The sequence below is a fragment of the Rhinopithecus bieti genome, unplaced genomic scaffold (genome assembly GCF_001698545.2).
Source record: "Rhinopithecus bieti isolate Rb0 unplaced genomic scaffold, ASM169854v2 scaffold_6380, whole genome shotgun sequence".
Classification (NCBI taxonomy): Eukaryota; Metazoa; Chordata; class Mammalia; order Primates; family Cercopithecidae; genus Rhinopithecus; species Rhinopithecus bieti.
In genome coordinates this window covers 5239962-5259284 of record NW_016806642.1, presented here as the reverse complement: position 1 = coordinate 5259284, position 19323 = coordinate 5239962, and the positions used below count along the sequence as shown (strand labels likewise).

Genomic DNA, 19323 nt, shown 5'->3' with positions numbered 1-19323 from the left:
TCCCTAGCCTTATTCTCTTTTCCCATTGGCCAATTCAAAAGTCAGAGACTCTAGGGTTCTTATTTATCCAAATGAATATACCCTTCAGGGTTCAAACTCTCTGCTTCCATCTCTCTTCACTTGCTGAGCTGCTAAGATTCTCCTGAGTGTGCTCCTGTGGGAGATTAGAAGCCGGTACCCTTGAGAGAGGACAATAGAGGCCTGCCAACAGACTGGCTGACGAGGCCCGGCTTGGGCCCCCAGAGAGGTAGGATGATGCAGTTGGAAGTAAAAGCTTTTGATGAGCCATGAGTTTCCTTCTGATCTGTGGGCAAAGGAAGCCAGTGGACCAGAGAGGCACCTTAACGCCGAAGAGTCAGGAAGATGGAGATGCCCTGGATCCCCCGCCAGCTGCTCTGTGACTCTGAGAAGCCATATAGCATTTTGCAGTTCAATTTTCTCAGCTGTTCAGAGGAAGAAGTAGACTGAGCTCAAGGAGAAGACTGTTTATTTTCCTGTTATTTTGTTTAGCCAAAGATTTGAAGCCATTCAATCCTCTAATGAGTACTGTAGTGATGCCTAAACTAAGCAGGATTGTTCTATATTGCATTACAAATTTTACAATCTGAGTGAGGTTGCTTTTTCTTCTTTTAGTACTGCAGAAATTGAACCTTCTCAGAGGAGCCTGGAAACTCTAAATTCCCTTCTCTGTTTCTTTTCCTTTGCTTCTCCTTCCCTGGCCCCTACATCCTCTGCCAGGTATGACTCTGGAAAACAGCATTCTGTAAGCTTGCTTGGGTAAGGGAGAGAAGCTGTGGTATGTGCTACTGTGGGAACAGGGAGGGGGCAGAGTCTCCCCTTCAAGAACAGGATGGGCCCCATTCAGCCCAGGCCTCCTGGCTTCTCACCTACATGGAGATTAGGCAGGCAGAGAGGTTAAAAGATGGAGGAGTATGGTGGGGGAGTGGTGGGCATGGTTGCTCACACCTGTAATCTCAGCATTTGAGGAGACCAAGGTGGACAGATTGCTTGAGCCCAGGAGTTCAAGACCAGCCTGGACAACATGGGGAAATCTCATCTCTACAAATGCACACACACACACACACACACGCACAATTAGCTAGGCATAATGGTGCACCCCTGTACATGGAGCTACTCGGGAGGCTCAGGTGGGAGAATTACTTGAGCCTGGGAAGTTGAGGCTGCAGTGAGCTGAGATCATGCCACTGCACTCCAGCCTAGGCAACAGAGTGAGACTCATGTCAAAAAAAGAAAAAAAAAAAGATGGAGGAGTCTGAGAATAGGGGCGAGGAAGAGTTAAGGCAGGCCAGAGGTGTGAGATGCAGCCAAACCTGGACAACCTCCATGAGTCAAACTCCTGTAGCTCCTGGCTGATGTAAGGAACATTGCAGGGGAAAGAAAGCAGGACTGGCCCAGCTTTCCAAAGCTGATGGCTGTGTTTTACTTCTCAATTTACCCTCATCTCTTGCCAGCTTCTCTGCTTTTTCACTTCCAGACAATTCATCTCTCCGTTCTCATTTCCAGCCAAAGTAGTTGCTGAATATACTGAAATTTGATTACATTCTCTGGTCCTGTCCCTTTTGCCAGCAACACGCTTCCATCTAAAAGCCCTGCTGGAGTCTGGCTACCCTTTTTAATTCCCTGTTCTTACCAAATATCACCACACTTCATGCTAAAATATCCTCAATAACTTTTCCACTCACTCCTTAAAGCCATTGTCTCCCAACACTTCTGAGCTCACCATTCTATTAACATAGGCCTCTTGGGAATCACCAGTGATGTTATTTAATCCAGTGACCTTTGCCAAGTCTTCGCCCCCTTTAATTTCTCTGGAGCCTTTGATATTCTTAACCACCATCCTGAAATTTTTTTTTTTTTCTCCTTGGCTTTCCTCCTATCTCCTTCCCACACTTCCTTCACTAGTTCTTTTAATTCCCTTCATGGGAGCATCCTCGGACATTCTTTTCCTCTCTCATTCTCTTGTGCTGATTTCATCCTCCGGCGTTGCTCTAGCTCCCCCTTGAGTGTAATGATTTCCCAAACTGGAAGGCCCAATTTCAAGTTTAAAATTCTTGCCACCAAAATCCTGCCACCCAAAAGTCCATACTTTCGGGGCCTAAGTTACCTTTCCAGCCACGCTTTTCTCTTAGTTTATTTCTGGAAAGTAGTCTGATACACTTCAAAGAGCAAGAGTGTAGAGATAAGGAAATATGATGACAAATCTTGGCTCCGCTGTCAACTGGTCACAAGATCTTAAGCAAATAACTTCTCTGAACCTTTTATTTTCTCATCCATAAATCAAGGATAAGAATAGTACTTAAAGGGATATTCTTTACACTTTGAGATAGAGTGTCTGCCACCTCACAGGTACTTAATAGAAATTACTATTATTGTTGTTATAACGGATGAGTACAAATCTTTTTTTTAACTTTTATTTTAAGTTCAGGGGTACAAGTGCAGGTTTGCTACCTAGGTAAGCTTGTGTCATGGGGCTTTGTTGTAAGATTATTTCATCACCCAGATATTAAGCCCAGTGCTCATTAGTTATTTTTCCTGATCCTCTCCTCCTCCCAAGCTCCACCCTCTGAAAGGCCCCAGGGTGTGTTTTTCCCTTCTGTGTGTCTATGAGAACAACATTTAGCTCTCACTTAAAAGTGAGAACATGCGGTAGTCGGTTTTCTGTTCCTGTGTTACTTTGGTAAGGATAATGGTCTCCAGCTCCATTCATGTCCCTGCAAAGGACATGATCTCATTCTTTTTTATGTTGATGTAGTATTCCGTGGAGTATATTATATGTACCACATTTTCTTTCTCCAGTCTATCATTGACGGGCATTTAGGTTAATTCCATGTCTTTGCTGTTGTGAATAGTGCTGCAGTGAACATACACGTGCATGTGTCCTTATAACAGAATGATTTATATTCCTTTGGGTATATACCCAGGATTTAAATTGCTAGGTCAGATGGTATTTCTGTCTTTAGGTCTTATATTTCTCCCACAATGGCTGAACTAATTTATACTCCCATCAGCAGTGTAGAAGCATTCCTTTTGCTCTGCAACCTCACCAGCATCTGTTGTTTTTTGACCTTTTAATAATGGCCATTCTGACTGGTGTGAAATGGTATCTCATTGTGGTTTTGATTTGCATTTCTCTAATAATCAGTGAGGTTGATCTTTTTTCCATATGTTTGTTGGCCACACATATATCTTCTTTTGAAAAGTGTCTGTTCATGTCCTTTTTATGCAGTTGTTTTTTCTTATAAATTTCTTTAAGTTCCTTAGAAATGCTGGATATTAGACTTTTGTTGGATGCATAGTTTGCAAAATTTTTCTCCCATTCTGTAGGTTGTCTGTTACTCTGTTGATAGTTTCTTTTGCTGCACAGAAATTCTTTAATTACATCCCATTTGTCAATTTTTGCTCTTGTTGTGATTGCTTTTGGTGTCTTCATCATGAAATCCTTGCCTGTGCCTATATCCTGAATGGTATTGCCTACATTGTCTTCCAGGATTTTTATAATTTCAGGTTTTACTTTTCTTTCTTTTTTTTTTTTTTTTTTTGAGATGGAGTCTCACTTTGTCACCCAGGCTGAAGTGAAGTGGTGTGATCTCAGCTCACTGCAACCTCCGCCTCCTGGATTTAAGCAATTCTCATGCCTCAGCCTCCTGAGTAGCTGGGACTACAGGCATGCACCACCACTCCTGGCTAATTTTTTTCTTTGTAGAGACGAGGTTTTGCCATATTGCCCAGGCTGGTCTCAAACTCCTGACCTCAAGTGGTTGACCTGCCTTGGCCTCCCAAAGTGCTGGGATTACAGGCATGAGCCACTAGGGTTTTACATTTAGGTCTTTAATCCATCTTGAATTAATTTTTGTACATAGTGTAAGGAAAGGGTCCAGTTTCAATCTTCTGCATATAGCTAGCCAGTTATCCCAGCACCATTTATTTTACTAGGGGATCCTTTCCCCATTGCTTGCTTTGTCAAAGATCAGGTGGCTGTAGATGTGCAATCTTATTTCTGAGTTCTCTATTATGTTCCATTGGCCTATGTGTCTGTTTCTCCACCAGTACCATGCTCTTTTGGTTACTGCAGCCCTGTAGTATAGTTTGAAGTCAGGCAGTATGATGCCTCAAGCTTTGTTCTTTTTTCATAGGATTGCCTTGGCTATTTGGGCTTTTTGGTTTCAGATCAATTTTAAAATAGTTTTCTCTAGTTCTGTGAAGAATATCAATGATAGTTGCATTTAATCTATAAATTGCTTTGGGCAGTATGGTATTGTATCAATGATATTGATTTTTCCTATCTATGAGCACGGAATGTTTTTTCATTTGTTTGTGTCGTCTCTGATTTCTTTGAGCAGTGTTTTGACTACAGATCTTTTAATGAAGCAAATGCTGTGCATACATAGGATACTGTGGGTTGGGGAGGAAGCTATAGGATCCAGCAATGCACAGCATTAACTGGGGTGAGGACACAGGCAAGAGAATCCCAGCAAAGATTATAGAGGTAGCTCTTTCGACAGTTCTTGTATTCCTTGTGTCCATCCTGTTAGCATACGTTCTCCTGCCCTGGATAAAATCCATCAGGGTGGAGAAGGTCTGATAGCGAGGGCTGGAAGGCTGCCCAGTACATAACCTCAGCTTAAACCAATGTCTATAGAAACTCTACTTCAGGGAAAAACAAGTCCTATAAATGAATATATTATAAATTGGCATCATAAATGGACTAAAGTACTTCATTATCTCAATAGAATCTTTATAATAATCCTATGAAGTAGGTACTAATTTAAGTCTGATTTTTAGGGTGAGAAAACTGAGGCAGATTCAGAGTTGGCCCAAAGTCACACAATTATTAAGTGACAGAGCCAAAACTTGAACCCAGGTCTGCTCAGGTGCAGAGCCCAGTGCTCTACTCTATTTCCCTCTACTGCCTTTATTTTCAGGCTGACTGAAATATATAAGCACGTTATGAGCAAGTTATGAGCACGTGATGGCTCAAGCTGACATTAAAATTACTGGCATCTGTTCTGTCTATTTCCAGGCAGAACAGAACCTCTCCCATTGGCATTATAAAGTAACTCCACCACAGAATCAACCCTGCTCACCACCAAACATTCAAGCTAACTATCAGAAAGTTACGTTACAGAGAAAAGAAATGCTTCTGAAGTTAAATCATTTCCAGAGAAGGGTAGCAGAACTCCGAGCAACTGTGGCAAAATATTGGTTGAAACTGCCTCTAGAATTTGATTGCATAAGCCAGAAGGCACTTAATTCAGCTGTAGTCTTTGAAAATGTCCATAACCTCCCAAAACAAAATGGCTGTGGCCTCTAAGCTTTTAAAATGTAATCATTTCCATTTATGAGTAGAGTCAATTGTTTTATAATTCTAACACTGTTTACCTAAGAACCAGTAAAATGCACAAGAAAGGAAAATAGGTTTTGGAGTCAAGCAGATCCATATCAACAGCCAAGTCCAGATACTAAGAAATCTTACATTTATATACTCTCCAGGACTCTCAAGCCCAATTCAGGCGAAGGTTGCCATGGACAGGTTTTGTTCATCTATCCCAGTCAACTAGTAGAGACAACTGAGCATCATTAACAGAGTGAGGTCTAACTCAAAAACCAGAGAGCTCTTATACCTTAAGCATTTCACTTTTGCATCAATGGTCCTCATACTTTTAAAATGTAGAGTCCTTTGAGGATCCGATGGAAACTGCCTCCTCTTCCCAGAAAGCTCTGCAACTTTGGTGTCAGACATAACCTGGATTTGAATCTTGGCATCACCACTTAATAGTTGTGCTTCTTTAGGCAAGCTACTTAACCACTGAATGCCTTAATGTCTTTATCCATAAAATGGGGGCAGTCATAATATGAATCTCACAGGATTGTAACGAGGATTAAATGGGTTGATGCATTAAGCACTTCATGTCAGAGAGCAGAGAAGGGAGTGTAGTGTGGTCATTAGCAAGGCAGGCTCTGGTGTCTGAATTGACCACCTACCAGCTGTGAGACCACTTAACTGACCTGTTCTTTGGTTTTTCCATCTGTAAAACAGGTATGAGTCATAATTGCCAATCTCATGGGGTTAGTGTGAGGATGAAAGGAGCTAATATGTCTAAAGTACTTACAGCCTAACATATAAGCATTCAAAAAATCATAGCCATTATTAGGATCTCAGTGTCTGACACATGGCAGATACTTAATATGTGGTAGGTATTGTTAAATTCAGATTACAGATATCTAGGACAGGAGCCGTGTCTTCTCTATTCATGGTTCTTTCGTGGTCCCTCATATAGCAGTCTGTATGTATACTCTTCAGTATATTGCATATACAGTATCAGTTGACTGACTGAGGCAACCAGCTATTATAATATATCCTAAATGATTGGCTCTAAATGGAAACTAAAGGAAACTGGTGATATGGTCCAAGCTAAAGAAAGACTTATATTTCAAAACCTTGAAATATCAGACACACTGTGGTCATTCATCATACAGAGAGAAGGGACCCAGATCACTAAGGAATTGACTGATCCAGAAAACTACATCCATTTATTCCGGGGGCTCTCAAAGTGAGGCCTCTAAGCCAGCAGGAGTCTCATCAACTGAGAACTGTCAGAAATGGACAATCTCAGACCCACATAGGAACTCTTGAGGTGGAGCCCAGCATTCTGTGCTTTAACAAGTCCTCCAAGTGGCACTGATGCCTGCTCTGATGTAGACTATGCTGGTCAGTACTTGAGATTCAGGAAGCAAGTCAGCCCATAGGGAATACCGATCTCAGAGAAAACTGTGCTTCCAAAGAGAAAAAGGACCTGGGATAGCTCTCCTGTTACCAAAAGTACTCCTATAATTTCAGTAGGGCCAGGGTCTGCTCATTATTCCTCTGATGGGGTGTATTAGTCTGTTTTCACACTGCTGATGCAGACATACCTGAGAATGGAAAGAAAAAGAGGTTTAATGGACTTACAGTTTCACATGGCTGGGGAGGCCTCACAATCATGGCGGAAGGCAAGGAGGACCAAGTCACATTTTATGTGGATGGCACCAGGCAAAGAGAGAGCTTGTTCAGGGAAACTCCCCCTTATATAACCATCAGATCTCATGAGTCTTACTCACTATCACAAGAACAGCATGGGAAAGACCTGCCCCCGTGATTCAATAACCTCCCACTGGGTCCCTCCCACAACATATGGGAATTCAAGATGAGATTTGGGTGGGGACACTGCCAAACCATATCATTCGACCCCTGTTCCCTTTCAAATCTCATTTCCTTATATTTCAACACCAATCATGCCCTCCCAAAAGTCCCCCAAAGTCTCAACTCATTTCAGCATTAACTCAAAAGTCCACAGTCCGAAGTCTCATCCAAGACAAGGCAAGTCCTTTCTGCCTATGAGCCTGTAAAATCAAAAGCAAGTTAGTTACTTCCCAGATACAATGGGGGTACAGGCATTGGGTAAATACAGCCATTCCAAATGGGAGAAATTGGCCAAAACAAAGGGGCTGCAGGCCCCATGCAATTCCAAAATCCAGCATGGCAGTCAAATCTCAAAGTTCCAAAATGATCTCCTTTGACTCCATGTCTCACATCCAGGTCACTCTGATGCAAGCAGTGCATCAGACACCTCTGCCCCTGTGGCTTTGCAGGGTATAGTCCCCCTCCTGGCTGCTTTCATGGGCTGGTGTTGAGTGTCTGAGACTTTTCCAGGCTCACGGTGCAAGCTGTTGGTGGGTCTACCATTCTGGGGTCTGGAGGACAGTGGCCCTCTTCTCACAGGTCCACTAGGCAGTGCCCCAGTAGGGACTTGGTATGGGGGCTCCAACCCCACATTTCCCTTCTACACTGCCTTAGCAGAGGTTCTCCATGAGGGCCCCGCCCCTGCAGCAAACTTCTGCCTGGGCATCCAGGTATTTCCATACATCCTCTGGAATCTAGGTTGAGATTCCCAAACCTCAATTCTTGACTTCTGTGCACCCGCAGGCTCAACACCACATGGAAGCTGCCAAGCGTTGGGATTTCCACCCTCTGAAGCCACAGCACAAGCTGTACCTTGACCCCTTTTAGTCACAGCTGGAGTGGCTGGGACACAGGGCACTAAGTACCTAGACTGCAAACAACAGAAGGACCCTGGGCCCAGTCCACCAAATGATTTTCTCCTCCTAAACCTCTGGGTGATGGGAGGGGCTGCCGTGAAGACCTCTGACATGCCCTGGAGACATTTTCCCCATTGTCTTGGTAATTAACATTTGGCTCCTCATTACTTATGCAAATTTTGGCAGCCAGCTTGAATTTCTCCTCAGAAAATGGGATTTTATTTTCTATCGCATTGTCAGGCTGCAAATATTCCAAGCTTTTGTGCTCTGTTTTCCTTTCAAAACTGAATGCCTTTAACAGCACCCAAATCACCTCTTGAATGCTTTGCTGCTTAGAAATTTCTTCTACCAGGTACCCTAAATCATCTCTCTCAAGTTCAAAGTTCCACAGATTTCTAGGGCGGGGAAAAATGCCACCAGTCTCTTTGCTAAAACATAACAAGAGTCACCTTTGCTTCAACAAGTTCCTCATCTCCATCTGAGACCACCTCCGCCTGGATTTCATTGTGCATATTGTCAGCAATTTGGTCAAAGCCATTCAACAAGTCTCCAGGGAGTTCCAAACTTTCTCACATTTTCCTGTCTTCTGCTAAGCCCTCCAAACTGTTCCAACCTCTGCCTGTTACCCAGTTTCAAAGTCACTTCCACATTTTCAGGTGTCTTTTCAGCAGTGCCCCACTCTACTGGTACCAATTTACTATATTAGTCCATTTTCACACTGCAGATAAAGACACACCTGAAACTGGAATGAAAAAGAGACTTAATGGACTTATAGTTCCACATAGCTGGGGAGGCCTCACAATCATGGCGGAAGGCAAGGAGGACCAAGTCACATCTTACATGGATGGCAGCAGGCAAAGAGAGAGCTTGTGCAGGGAAACTCCCCCTTATATAACCATCAGATCTCATGAGACTTATTCACTATCACAAGAACAGCATGGGAAAGCTCTGCCCCCATGACTCAATTACCTCCCCCCAGGTCCCTCCCACAACATGTGGGAATTCAAGATGAGATGTGACTGGAGACGCCGACAAACCATATCATGAGGCAAGCACAAATGCCATGTAAACCTGCTATTCTTCTGTAGACACTTGTGTCCAGCTAGAATCAGCTTCAAAAGAATAGCATAGATTTGAAAAAGGGTAGCAGTCAGTCTTGGGACATTAGAACATGGGTAATGAACTGGCCTTGAGTGAAAGGGACCACAGCGGGGGGTTTGGAGCTGACTTATGAATATGAGTCCTGTTTCAGCACCTACTGTTGTTAAAGCCCCCTGTCTGTCCCAGAGAACCACCCTGGGCTCAATTCCCTCCACCCTAATGTAGCTCGGTTTTTTATCTGTGTGTCTACTTCAAGTTGGACTCAAAAGTAGAGCAATCATATGACATTATGTTCAAGGCAAAAAGTGACAGAGCAGGCTTCGTGTTGCATACAAATGTTGGTGGCCATCACAAAATCCTCACCTCATATCCTATGGTAATCACTTCTGTAAAGCAAGCAGGAAATAGGTTAGTAGTAGGCTGCTTCACCAGGAGTCATTTCAAATGTATTGTCACCTAAGGTATAACTTCCCAAAGATGGAAAGAGATAAAGCCACTAAGTCGGCCCTCTTAATCTGTCTACAGCCACCAAGGTAATTACAGTTTTTAAAAACTCTACTCATAATTCATTGCTTTCATATCTAAAGTTAAGAGATCTAAAAGTTCTCCCACATCCCCACTTAGTAGTCATCACTAAGGTGAAAAAAGCCACCAGTATCAGCCTGGTCTCTTTTATCAGCAGTTTAGAAAGTACTACAATTTTCCCATCTGACTCACATCTAAATGACTCGCATCTAAAATGTTTCTCCTTCATTTTCCTTCTGTAAAGAGCTCATTTAAACTCTAATACTGTTGCTTTTCAAAAATTCCTAAAGAAAGAAGCATCTTGGAACAATGTATTAACTTCTGCATCAACTTTTATTTTATATAATAATTTTATATAATTTTTTAAAGGCCGATGTGTGTTTACTTTGAGAAATAAAAATGTTAACATTGAAACTGAAAGCCTGTTTCAGTTTTAAGGTACTTAATTGCCTTACAGCATATAATAAACCGAGGCCATCTTGTCCTTCAACTAATGGAGGGAGTGATAAAGAGATAGGAGCCCGGGACCCTATTCATTCCAGTTTTCCTTTGTACTTGGTTTACTTTGGCACCATGCCTCATGTGTATTTTACACTTCTTTACATTTTGTACATCCCTGTATGACAAATACTTGTCAAACAAAAACTAAACAGATTTATAACCCCTTAACTTGAAATGAGCCAAAATTGAACTGCCAAAACTTTATGACTTCATTTTCTTTCATAGTTTTCCACTACATTGGTTCAAACAGACAAACCCCACTTGAGGTCAAGCAGAGGTCATTTCACTTTCATTACTAAAATATAATTTACAATATGCCAGACCTAAACAAGTTTAGCCTAAAGGGTTTGTATAATGTAAACCATCTGTTCCTCAACAATACAGCTAATTTCCTGCCGTCACCGTACAGTCTACTGACTGCTTCTTTAAGGGTTTTTATGATTTTTTAACTAGTTCAGGATTTATGTAAAATTTGAAAATGAGTCTATAGTTAGGACTCATTTGTACCAGGTAACTTGAGCACCTTAAAAATGCAAATCACTGTGGAAATTGTTCCCCTGAAACCAAGCTAGGAGCATTTTTTTTTCTGGGCACTTCTTTGCTGGCAGCTGCACAGGTGTTCGAAGGGAAGATTTTGTGGACTCTGCCATTTTAGATGATTTCCATGCCTCTTTGCAAAGCAAACCCCCCAAATTTAGTTTTCAGTAGCTCTAGTAAATGACTCCTTGGAGAAGACTTGGGATTATATGCTATATGGCCCACTGGATATTGGTGAGCTAGGACAAGATATACTTCGGGGTAAAATCTACTTTCTTTCATGTGTCTGAACAGGGAGAAAGAACAATTATAATTCCAAAGAGTGACCACATACGGAAGGCCAACCTCCTAGCCCTGCAAGGTGGCAGGCCTCAGGCTGAGCCTCTAGAGACATTCGGCTTCAATCTGGGATTGCTGGCCAGCAGGCTTCTCTGGTTTCAAACAGAATGCTGTGGCCCAAAACCGGAGAGCCTTGGAGTTGCAAGTGTGGCTCTTTTCGCTCTCCTGAAAATTCTTGATACTTTCTTTAGCCCCTTTCTCCATCTGTAAAATGGCAAAATTAAGTGTTCTTTTTCCAAAGGCAAATATATGAGAACAAATGTGCTTACCTCAGTGGAGGGGAATGCAGCTGGTCTTAGCCACGAAGCCCCAAGGCCATGTGTAGGGCTGGTGCCAAGGTCCTGTCCACCTCTTCCTCTTTTCCCACCTCCAGAAGTTTGACTGGCTTACTTCCTTTTCCCATCTGCTACCATCCACTTTTCTACATGAATTCTTGTTGCCTTCACCTTCATTCACATCTCAGAGGAGTCAGCTGCAGGCCACTCAACTTCTCACCCACCCTCAAGCTCCAAAACAAATTCTCTGTCATTTTTAAAGGATTTTTTTTTTTAAACTAACAACTACAGGAGAACAGAGAAAGATTAACAGGAAGAAATTTAAACACTCTGGAACTACTTAAGGCTTAAATGGATCTAAATCATTTGCATTATTTTACTTCATGGATGACTTTCCTAATAAGGACAATAAGAATGATTTAAAGAGCACTTATTAGGTGGGAATTACGTTCATACATCGTTGTATTTAATTTCTACTGCAACAGCGCAAGCTAGATAGTACATTATTTCGTAGATATGGAAACAGAGGTTCAGAAAAGTTAGGAAATTCACCCAAGGTCAGTGATTAATATTATAGGACCTATGCCACAGGATCATGGTGTTAAATAAGTTAATATTTGCTAAGTGCTTAGAACAGTAACTGGCACAAAGTAAGTGCTATGTAAGTATTAACTATTATTAATAGAAAGCAGCAGATTCAAGACGCAAACCCAAATTTATAGGAGTCCAAAGCTCACTTGGTTTGAATTATACCATACTGCCTATGGATTTGTTTCAAGCAGTGAAGGAGGAGAGGGTATTGGGTTTCTAACTCCTCATTATACCAGTCTAATATTCCATGAGTTTACTTCCTAATTCCCATTTTCCACAAAGAAGTTTTAGTACTCAGTCCCTTAAACTTCTCTATCTCCAAAAGCCTAGAGATCTTATTTTTGTCAAAAAGTAAGTAATATCTACTGTGCCATTCAAGGGACCTTCACCTAAACTGGATTTATTTACATCATTAGGAAAAGTTCTGATGGAAATCTCCAATCTTAACATCATGCAGGAAAAATTCACTTTGGGTTACTCTTGCCAGCAAAAGTAAAATCTTCCGAGTGCTACAAGACAAAAAAGTAGGGTTGGCTCAACTGGTTACCTTTTTCATTACCCACACCTTGCTCTCTCAAAGGAATTCGACGAGCTCCCACAAGAATACATACCCTAAAAGCAAAAGGAAAAATGGTGGATGGACTTGTAATTGCAAAAGATATTTCCTAGTTCAGTAAGATGGGAAGATTTCCCTGTTTTTTTAAAAAAATTAATTAATTTTGAGCATTGTTAATATATTCACCTGGTTGAAAAATTTTAAAGCATAAAAAAGCATGAAGTGAAAAATCTCTTACTTCTGCCCCCTTTTTCTAGTTCCTACTTGCATACGCCCAATAATCACTGCTATCTATTTCCCAAGTATCCTTTTATAGTTTCTTTATGCTTATACGAAGAAATATATTTCATGTGTTATTTTTCTCCTTCTCTCTTACACAAAAGCAGCACCCAGTGTTAACTGTTCTGTTGCTTTTTATTTTTAGCTGAGCAAAGGATTTTGTAGACCTTTCCATACCAGTACATAGGAAACGTCCTCTTTTTTTACAAATGTGGAATATTCTATTTACTAGCTCCACCGTAATTGATTTAATGTGTTCTCTATGGGGACATGGAGGTCATTTGTAATATTTTGCTATTACAAACAATACTATATTGAATAGAACTAGATCAATAAGTTTTAATTTGCTGAAAGTTTAAAGCAACACATTACCATTACTTTCTGCACAAGTAAACTTTCTAAAACTCATTTCCAAATATAAACCTCACAAAGTCTGCTTTGATGAACAAATGAGACCAATTTATAATGAGACAGATTATTTGCATAGAATAATTAATGTTCCAAAATCCCCAATCCCAATTTGTCCTTTTAAGTGGGTATTTTGCTGCAAGTTTATTTACACTTACAATTAGGTTAGTGGGCATTTTGCCCTGGAAAATATCAGCCTAGAACAAATCTAATTACCATGAATTCTAAATTAGCAGAGTTTGGATAAGAGAATTTTTTTACCAAATTTTCTAAACTGTTGTTTTAAACTCTGTACAGAGAGCTCTGGATTTCATATGTATTTCAACATTGTCAGTTTCAATTAGAATTTTCAGGGTAGTATTCTTTTTAACAAAATAAGGATTTCAAGGATGGGGATTATTTGAAAATCAGTTGTATGTAAAATGTATTGTTTTGTTACTTTCTTTTCTAATAAATTAAATGAAACATCAGACTAAATTTGAGGTACATTTTAAAATAGTAAAAACATATGACATTATAGACATTTACTTGCCAAGATCAAATGTCATGATTCAATACTTATTTTCATTGTGAGCTAGATGCCTTCACCTGTCTGTCTTAAGGTCAATTAATAACCCACTTGAGAAGCCCTAGGGATATACGTTGGTATGAAGGGCAGTGCTTCCAATAAGATTTCCCTTGAAATCTGGTTGTGAGGACAAAATATGTGCATAAAAAGAACAGAAACATCAAGTTGATAATAATAACAAAAGGTTAAATAGTACTTATCATGGGCCAGACATAGGTCTGAGTATTTTACAAACATTAACTCATAAGTCTGAGTGCTTTACAAACATTAACTCATTAAAAGTTTGCAATAACATGGTAAGTACAATTATTATCATCCCATTTTATAGATGAAGGAATTGAGGCACGAAGTTAAATGTTGCATCCGGGGTCACACAGCTGGTAAGTGGAGAAGGCAGGATTCCGACTCAGACTGTCTGGCTATGGAGGCCACGTGTGTAACCAGCCACCACACTGCTTTGTGTGTGTGGTGGCATTCACAGTAAAGGCAAAATATTCTAGCAAAGAAATGACCATAGTGGTCAGGGAAGGTTTTGCAGGAAGTGGGGCCTGAAACAGACTTAGAAAAGAAAGGATTTAATCAATGGAGAGGACCACATTTCAGACCTTCCCATCTCTATTGTGAGTACTTCAGAAGGACAATCTTTTGGTTTCTCTTTTAGCACAATAAATATTCTAAGAATGGCAGAACATTGGAGGAACAAAAGTTTTACACAAGAATGTAAATGGTTTCGCTGGTGGACATTGAGAAAACCTGTTTAACTAAAGAAGTAGCAAGGGATCATGTCAGGAAAGTGAATTAGGACCAGATTACAAATGCTCTGAGTACCAGGCTGTAGCCTCTGCAGTAGTGCTTCTGACACCCTAATAATCTTCACAGAAACCACTGGGGTCTTGTTAAATGCACATGCTGATTCAGTAGGTCTGAGGTGGGCCCAGGAGTCTGCATTTGCAGTAAGTTTGGGTGATGCTGATGCTGCTGGTCCCCAGACCACAGTTTGAGTGCCAAGACTCTAGACAACAGCAAGAAACCATTTCAGGGCTAGGTTGAGGGAAGGGGATAGGGTAGTGATGGAAAGTTGCCTATGGCACCTCCCCTGAGTTGCAGCCAACAATTTGAAAGATATACAGACCTACAATATTTTATTTAATTTGTTTATAGAACCTTTTTCTATATGCCCCATCCCTCCTTTTGGATGCAAAGCTGTCTTGCCTGAAGAAATGTTTTAAACCACCTTTTTCCTCTCTTTCACACAGAGCAAGGCTAAAGAGCTGCCTCTTTCTGCTGTACGCTTTATGGAAGAATTGGGTGAATGTGCCTTTGGAAAAATCTATAAAGGCCATCTCTATCTCCCAGGCATGGACCACGCTCAGCTGGTTGCTATCAAGACCTTGAAAGATTATAACAACCCCCAGCAATGGACAGAATTTCAACAAGAAGCCTCCCTAATGGCAGAACTGCACCACCCCAATATTGTCTGCCTGCTAGGTGCTGTCACTCAGGAACAACCTGTGTGCATGCTTTTTGAGTATATGAATCAGGGGGATCTCCATGAGTTCCTCATCATGCGATCCCCACACTCTGATGTTGGCTGCAGCAGTGATGAAGATGGGACTGTGAAATCCAGCCTGGACCATGGAGATTTTCTGCACATTGCAATTCAGATTGCAGCCGGCATGGAATACCTGTCTAGTCACTTCTTTGTCCACAAGGATCTTGCAGCTCGCAATATTTTAATCGGAGAGCAACTTCATGTAAAGATTTCAGACTTGGGGCTTTCCAGAGAAATTTACTCTGCTGATTACTACAGGGTCCAGAGTAAGTCCTTGCTGCCCATTCGCTGGATGCCACCTGAAGCCATCATGTATGGCAAGTTCTCTTCCGATTCAGATATCTGGTCCTTTGGGGTTGTCCTGTGGGAGATTTTCAGTTTTGGACTCCAGCCATATTATGGATTCAGTAACCAGGAAGTGATTGAGATGGTGAGAAAACGGCAGCTCTTACCATGCTCTGAAGACTGCCCACCCAGAATGTACAGCCTCATGACAGAGTGCTGGAATGAGATTCCTTCCAGGAGACCAAGATTTAAAGATATTCACGTCCGGCTTCGGTCCTGGGAGGGACTGTCAAGTCACACCAGCTCTACTACTCCTTCTGGGGGAAATGCCACCACACAGACAACCTCCCTCAGTGCCAGCCCAGTGAGTAATCTCAGTAACCCCAGATATCCTAATTACATATTCCCGAGCCAGGGTATTACACCACAGGGCCAGATTGCTGGTTTCATTGGCCCGCCAATACCTCAGAACCAGCGATTCATTCCCATCAATGGATACCCAATACCTCCTGGATATGCAGCGTTTCCAGCTGCCCACTACCAGCCAACAGGTCCTCCCAGAGTGATTCAGCACTGCCCACCTCCCAAGAGTCGGTCCCCAAGCAGTGCCAGTGGGTCGACTAGCACTGGCCATGTGACTAGCTTGCCCTCATCAGGATCCAATCAGGAAGCAAATATTCCTTTACTACCACACATGTCAATTCCAAATCATCCTGGTGGAATGGGTATCACCGTTTTTGGCAACAAATCTCAAAAACCCTACAAAATTGACGCAAAGCAAGCATCTTTGCTAGGAGATGCCAATATTCATGGACACACCGAATCTATGATTTCTGCAGAACTGTAAAATGCACAACTTTTGTAAATGTGGTATACAGGACAAACTAGACGGCCATAGAAAAGATTTATATTCAAATGTTTCTATTAAAGTAGGGTTCTCATTTAGCAGACATCGCAACAAGTATCTTCTGTGAAGTTTGACTGTGTCTTACCAAGCAGGACAGACACTAGGCCAGAAAAAAAAAAAAAAAAAAAACATTGTGGGATGTGCACTCCATTGGAGTGCATGACATGGCATTGGGATTGGAACATGTGGTTTCAAGTACTGAAAACTGCACACCAGTGAAGAGGAAAAGAACCTTGTGATTAAATATAAAACCAAAAGTCAAATGGTGCTTTGTGTTTTAGCCTTCAGTCACCATGACTGGTCTCTCCCCCAGATGTATATATACCATAGCATTTGTCTACCTGCTGTCTTTTCTTCAGGACAGATGTTCAGGAATTATATTGATTCGGTTTAGACTCTGCACATGTTCTTATGGAAATGATGTTCAGAATCAACGAAGAAACTTCAGGCCAAATTTGAAACCCTGGAGGGAAATGAGCCATAAGACAAGTATAACAAGCCCTGAAGCCTTCTATGTCATTGGGCTTCTTTGAGAAGGTGTAGAGTGTGCCTTTTTGTGAATCCTCCTCTGATCATGAGGGTCTTTCCCAGATTTTCTCACAGTGTGCTTACACTGCCCTTGGAATAACACAGGGCATCAGACCATAAAAAGGTTAGATGTGGATGCTAGAATTGATTGTTGGTTGATAGTTCGCTTTGGTGGATTAGGAATGAGGCGCCAAAGGAAGCACAGCCAGGAAAATGGCCCCACAGCCTAGATCAGCTTCTGTGGGAAAGGAAAAAGGGTTCCCATGGGGACAGCCCCCAAAGGAGTTTTCTGGAACCAGTAACACTGAAAAATAAGTGTGTGGCTACAGATGAGCACACCCACCCCTTGCAACTCCCTGTTTACAAGTTGTCTGAGGCATTGGGGTGCTTATGGTCAATGGACTCTAGGGAAGTAGGAAACTCCATCATGATACCAATGTCTAGTAATTTTAAAGTTTCTCTCCCTTTTTTTCTGTGCTGGTAATGTTCACAGATTTGATTCCCGCCCCAAGAATTACAACAATTTATTCATACAGTTAGTTGGAATCCAAAGGCAATTAATTCTATTTTGCAAAATATGATGGTCTTCCTAAAAAACAAGTACTGAGTTCTCATTTCAAAAGTTACCAAGAACTGAATTCTTTAAGCTAGCAAACAGAAGCAACATGACCATTTTTGCCTTAGTGGGAGGTTTCAGATGTGCGGCTCATGGCATTTACCTGCCAACCATCTTTTGCCAAGTTTAGAATTCTTACGCGTTTCAAGTTCTATATAGAAAGTAATTTTACTTTTGATTATTTTCTTGTTAAAAAAAACCTCCTTGATTCTAAGAACAGTGTCTCAAAGTCTCATTTTTACTTTAAAGGTATAAGAGACTTGTAAAGAGACTAAGGATATAAAAGTAATTCCCGGAAATGATATTTGATGAGGAGAATATAAGAGAATTAAAACACATTGATGTTTTCATTTTTACAAAATACAACTAGCATGAGAAATCAAGAAAATATGTTTACCAAAATGCATTGCAAGTCTTCAGATAACAAACATGAACTTACAGGTACTGTGAACTCGAAGAATTGGCTATATCCAGATTTCTGGGAGATAAATTAAGACCTATTTTTGTGGCATAAATAAGCTGATTCAGAAGTTACGTTTCTTAACTTTAGGTCGAGGAGAATATTTGTATCCTTTTGTTGCTATGCAACTGTTTAATGATGAAGCTTCAAACCACAATTTTGTATATCATATGACAATCAATTGTTTTCCAAGAATATTTATTATTTTAAGTACACAATTTCAGTGAATCTGAGTTTTTCTAGAAGTCCCTTAAAGGGAAATTAGCATTCCATGAGCCAGTAAAATACCTACTCTGGTAAAACATTATTATGGTTAAAAAGTAAATTCAAGTTAGTTTTTTATAAAGAACTATAACATTTATTGTAAACATTTTATAATAACTGAAAACATTAAAGTGAGCAAATGAAATTTCAAAACCACTTGTAATAATGTATTTTATAATCACACTGTGATACTATATAACACAGTCTCTTTTGTATTAAAATAGTATTTTTTTCACAAACTGAAAAATATCTTTTCCTTTGCTGACAATGTTTTGTAAGATGACCTTGTTTTCAGATCTTTTTCTCTTTTTTTGCACAAAACTATGCTTATGGTTTGTGTCACAGAAGTGAAAATATATCTTTGCATTTTATATCTGGTCTGTTTTCTTGTTTCCTTTGTTTTAACTTGATATAGATTTTCTTCAAATATATAACGGCAATTTTCAGATATCTCACCCTACCATATCTTTCCTTATTTTCACTGCATGCATTTAATCACTGTATTACTTAATGTTTGATTTGTTATTATGGGCATTTCAAATAGACAAACATTGAATTGTAATGACAAAAAGGCTATTTTATATTAAGGATATATGCATTTGTATTTCACACACCAGAGATGATATTAAACACTGATTATTTTATGCTGCTGTTTATTAAAAATGTTTACTATAAAATATTATTTCCTGAATATTGCTGTCATAGAGGTATTTGGGATTTTTAATATTTATATTTTATAGAAAGAGAAATCACAATTCCTATTTGCTGTTATTTCATTAATTTTTTTTTCAGTAGGCTTTTAAAACAGACTTGGGCATTATTTTGCTAACAACCATAGGTGGAGAGGGGAATCCTAATGATTTCATAACTGAATACTATCCACCTATATATGGCAAGCTTTGAATTTTTAAAATCAAAATAATATATTGAATAG

General features: G+C 40.4%; 1 protein-coding gene across 1 annotated transcript in view; it reads left to right on the top strand.

The window, feature by feature from the left end:
- Positions 1-19066, top strand: part of ROR1 (receptor tyrosine kinase like orphan receptor 1) — a 418261-nt gene extending 399195 nt beyond the window's left edge. Inside the window, exon 9 of the mRNA XM_017877197.1 lies at positions 15034-19066. Within this exon, the coding sequence (XP_017732686.1) occupies positions 15034-16461 (1428 nt within the window). The 3' untranslated portion in view covers positions 16462-19066. The remainder of the gene's footprint in view (positions 1-15033) is intronic.
- The last annotated feature ends 257 nt before the right edge of the window (positions 19067-19323 follow it).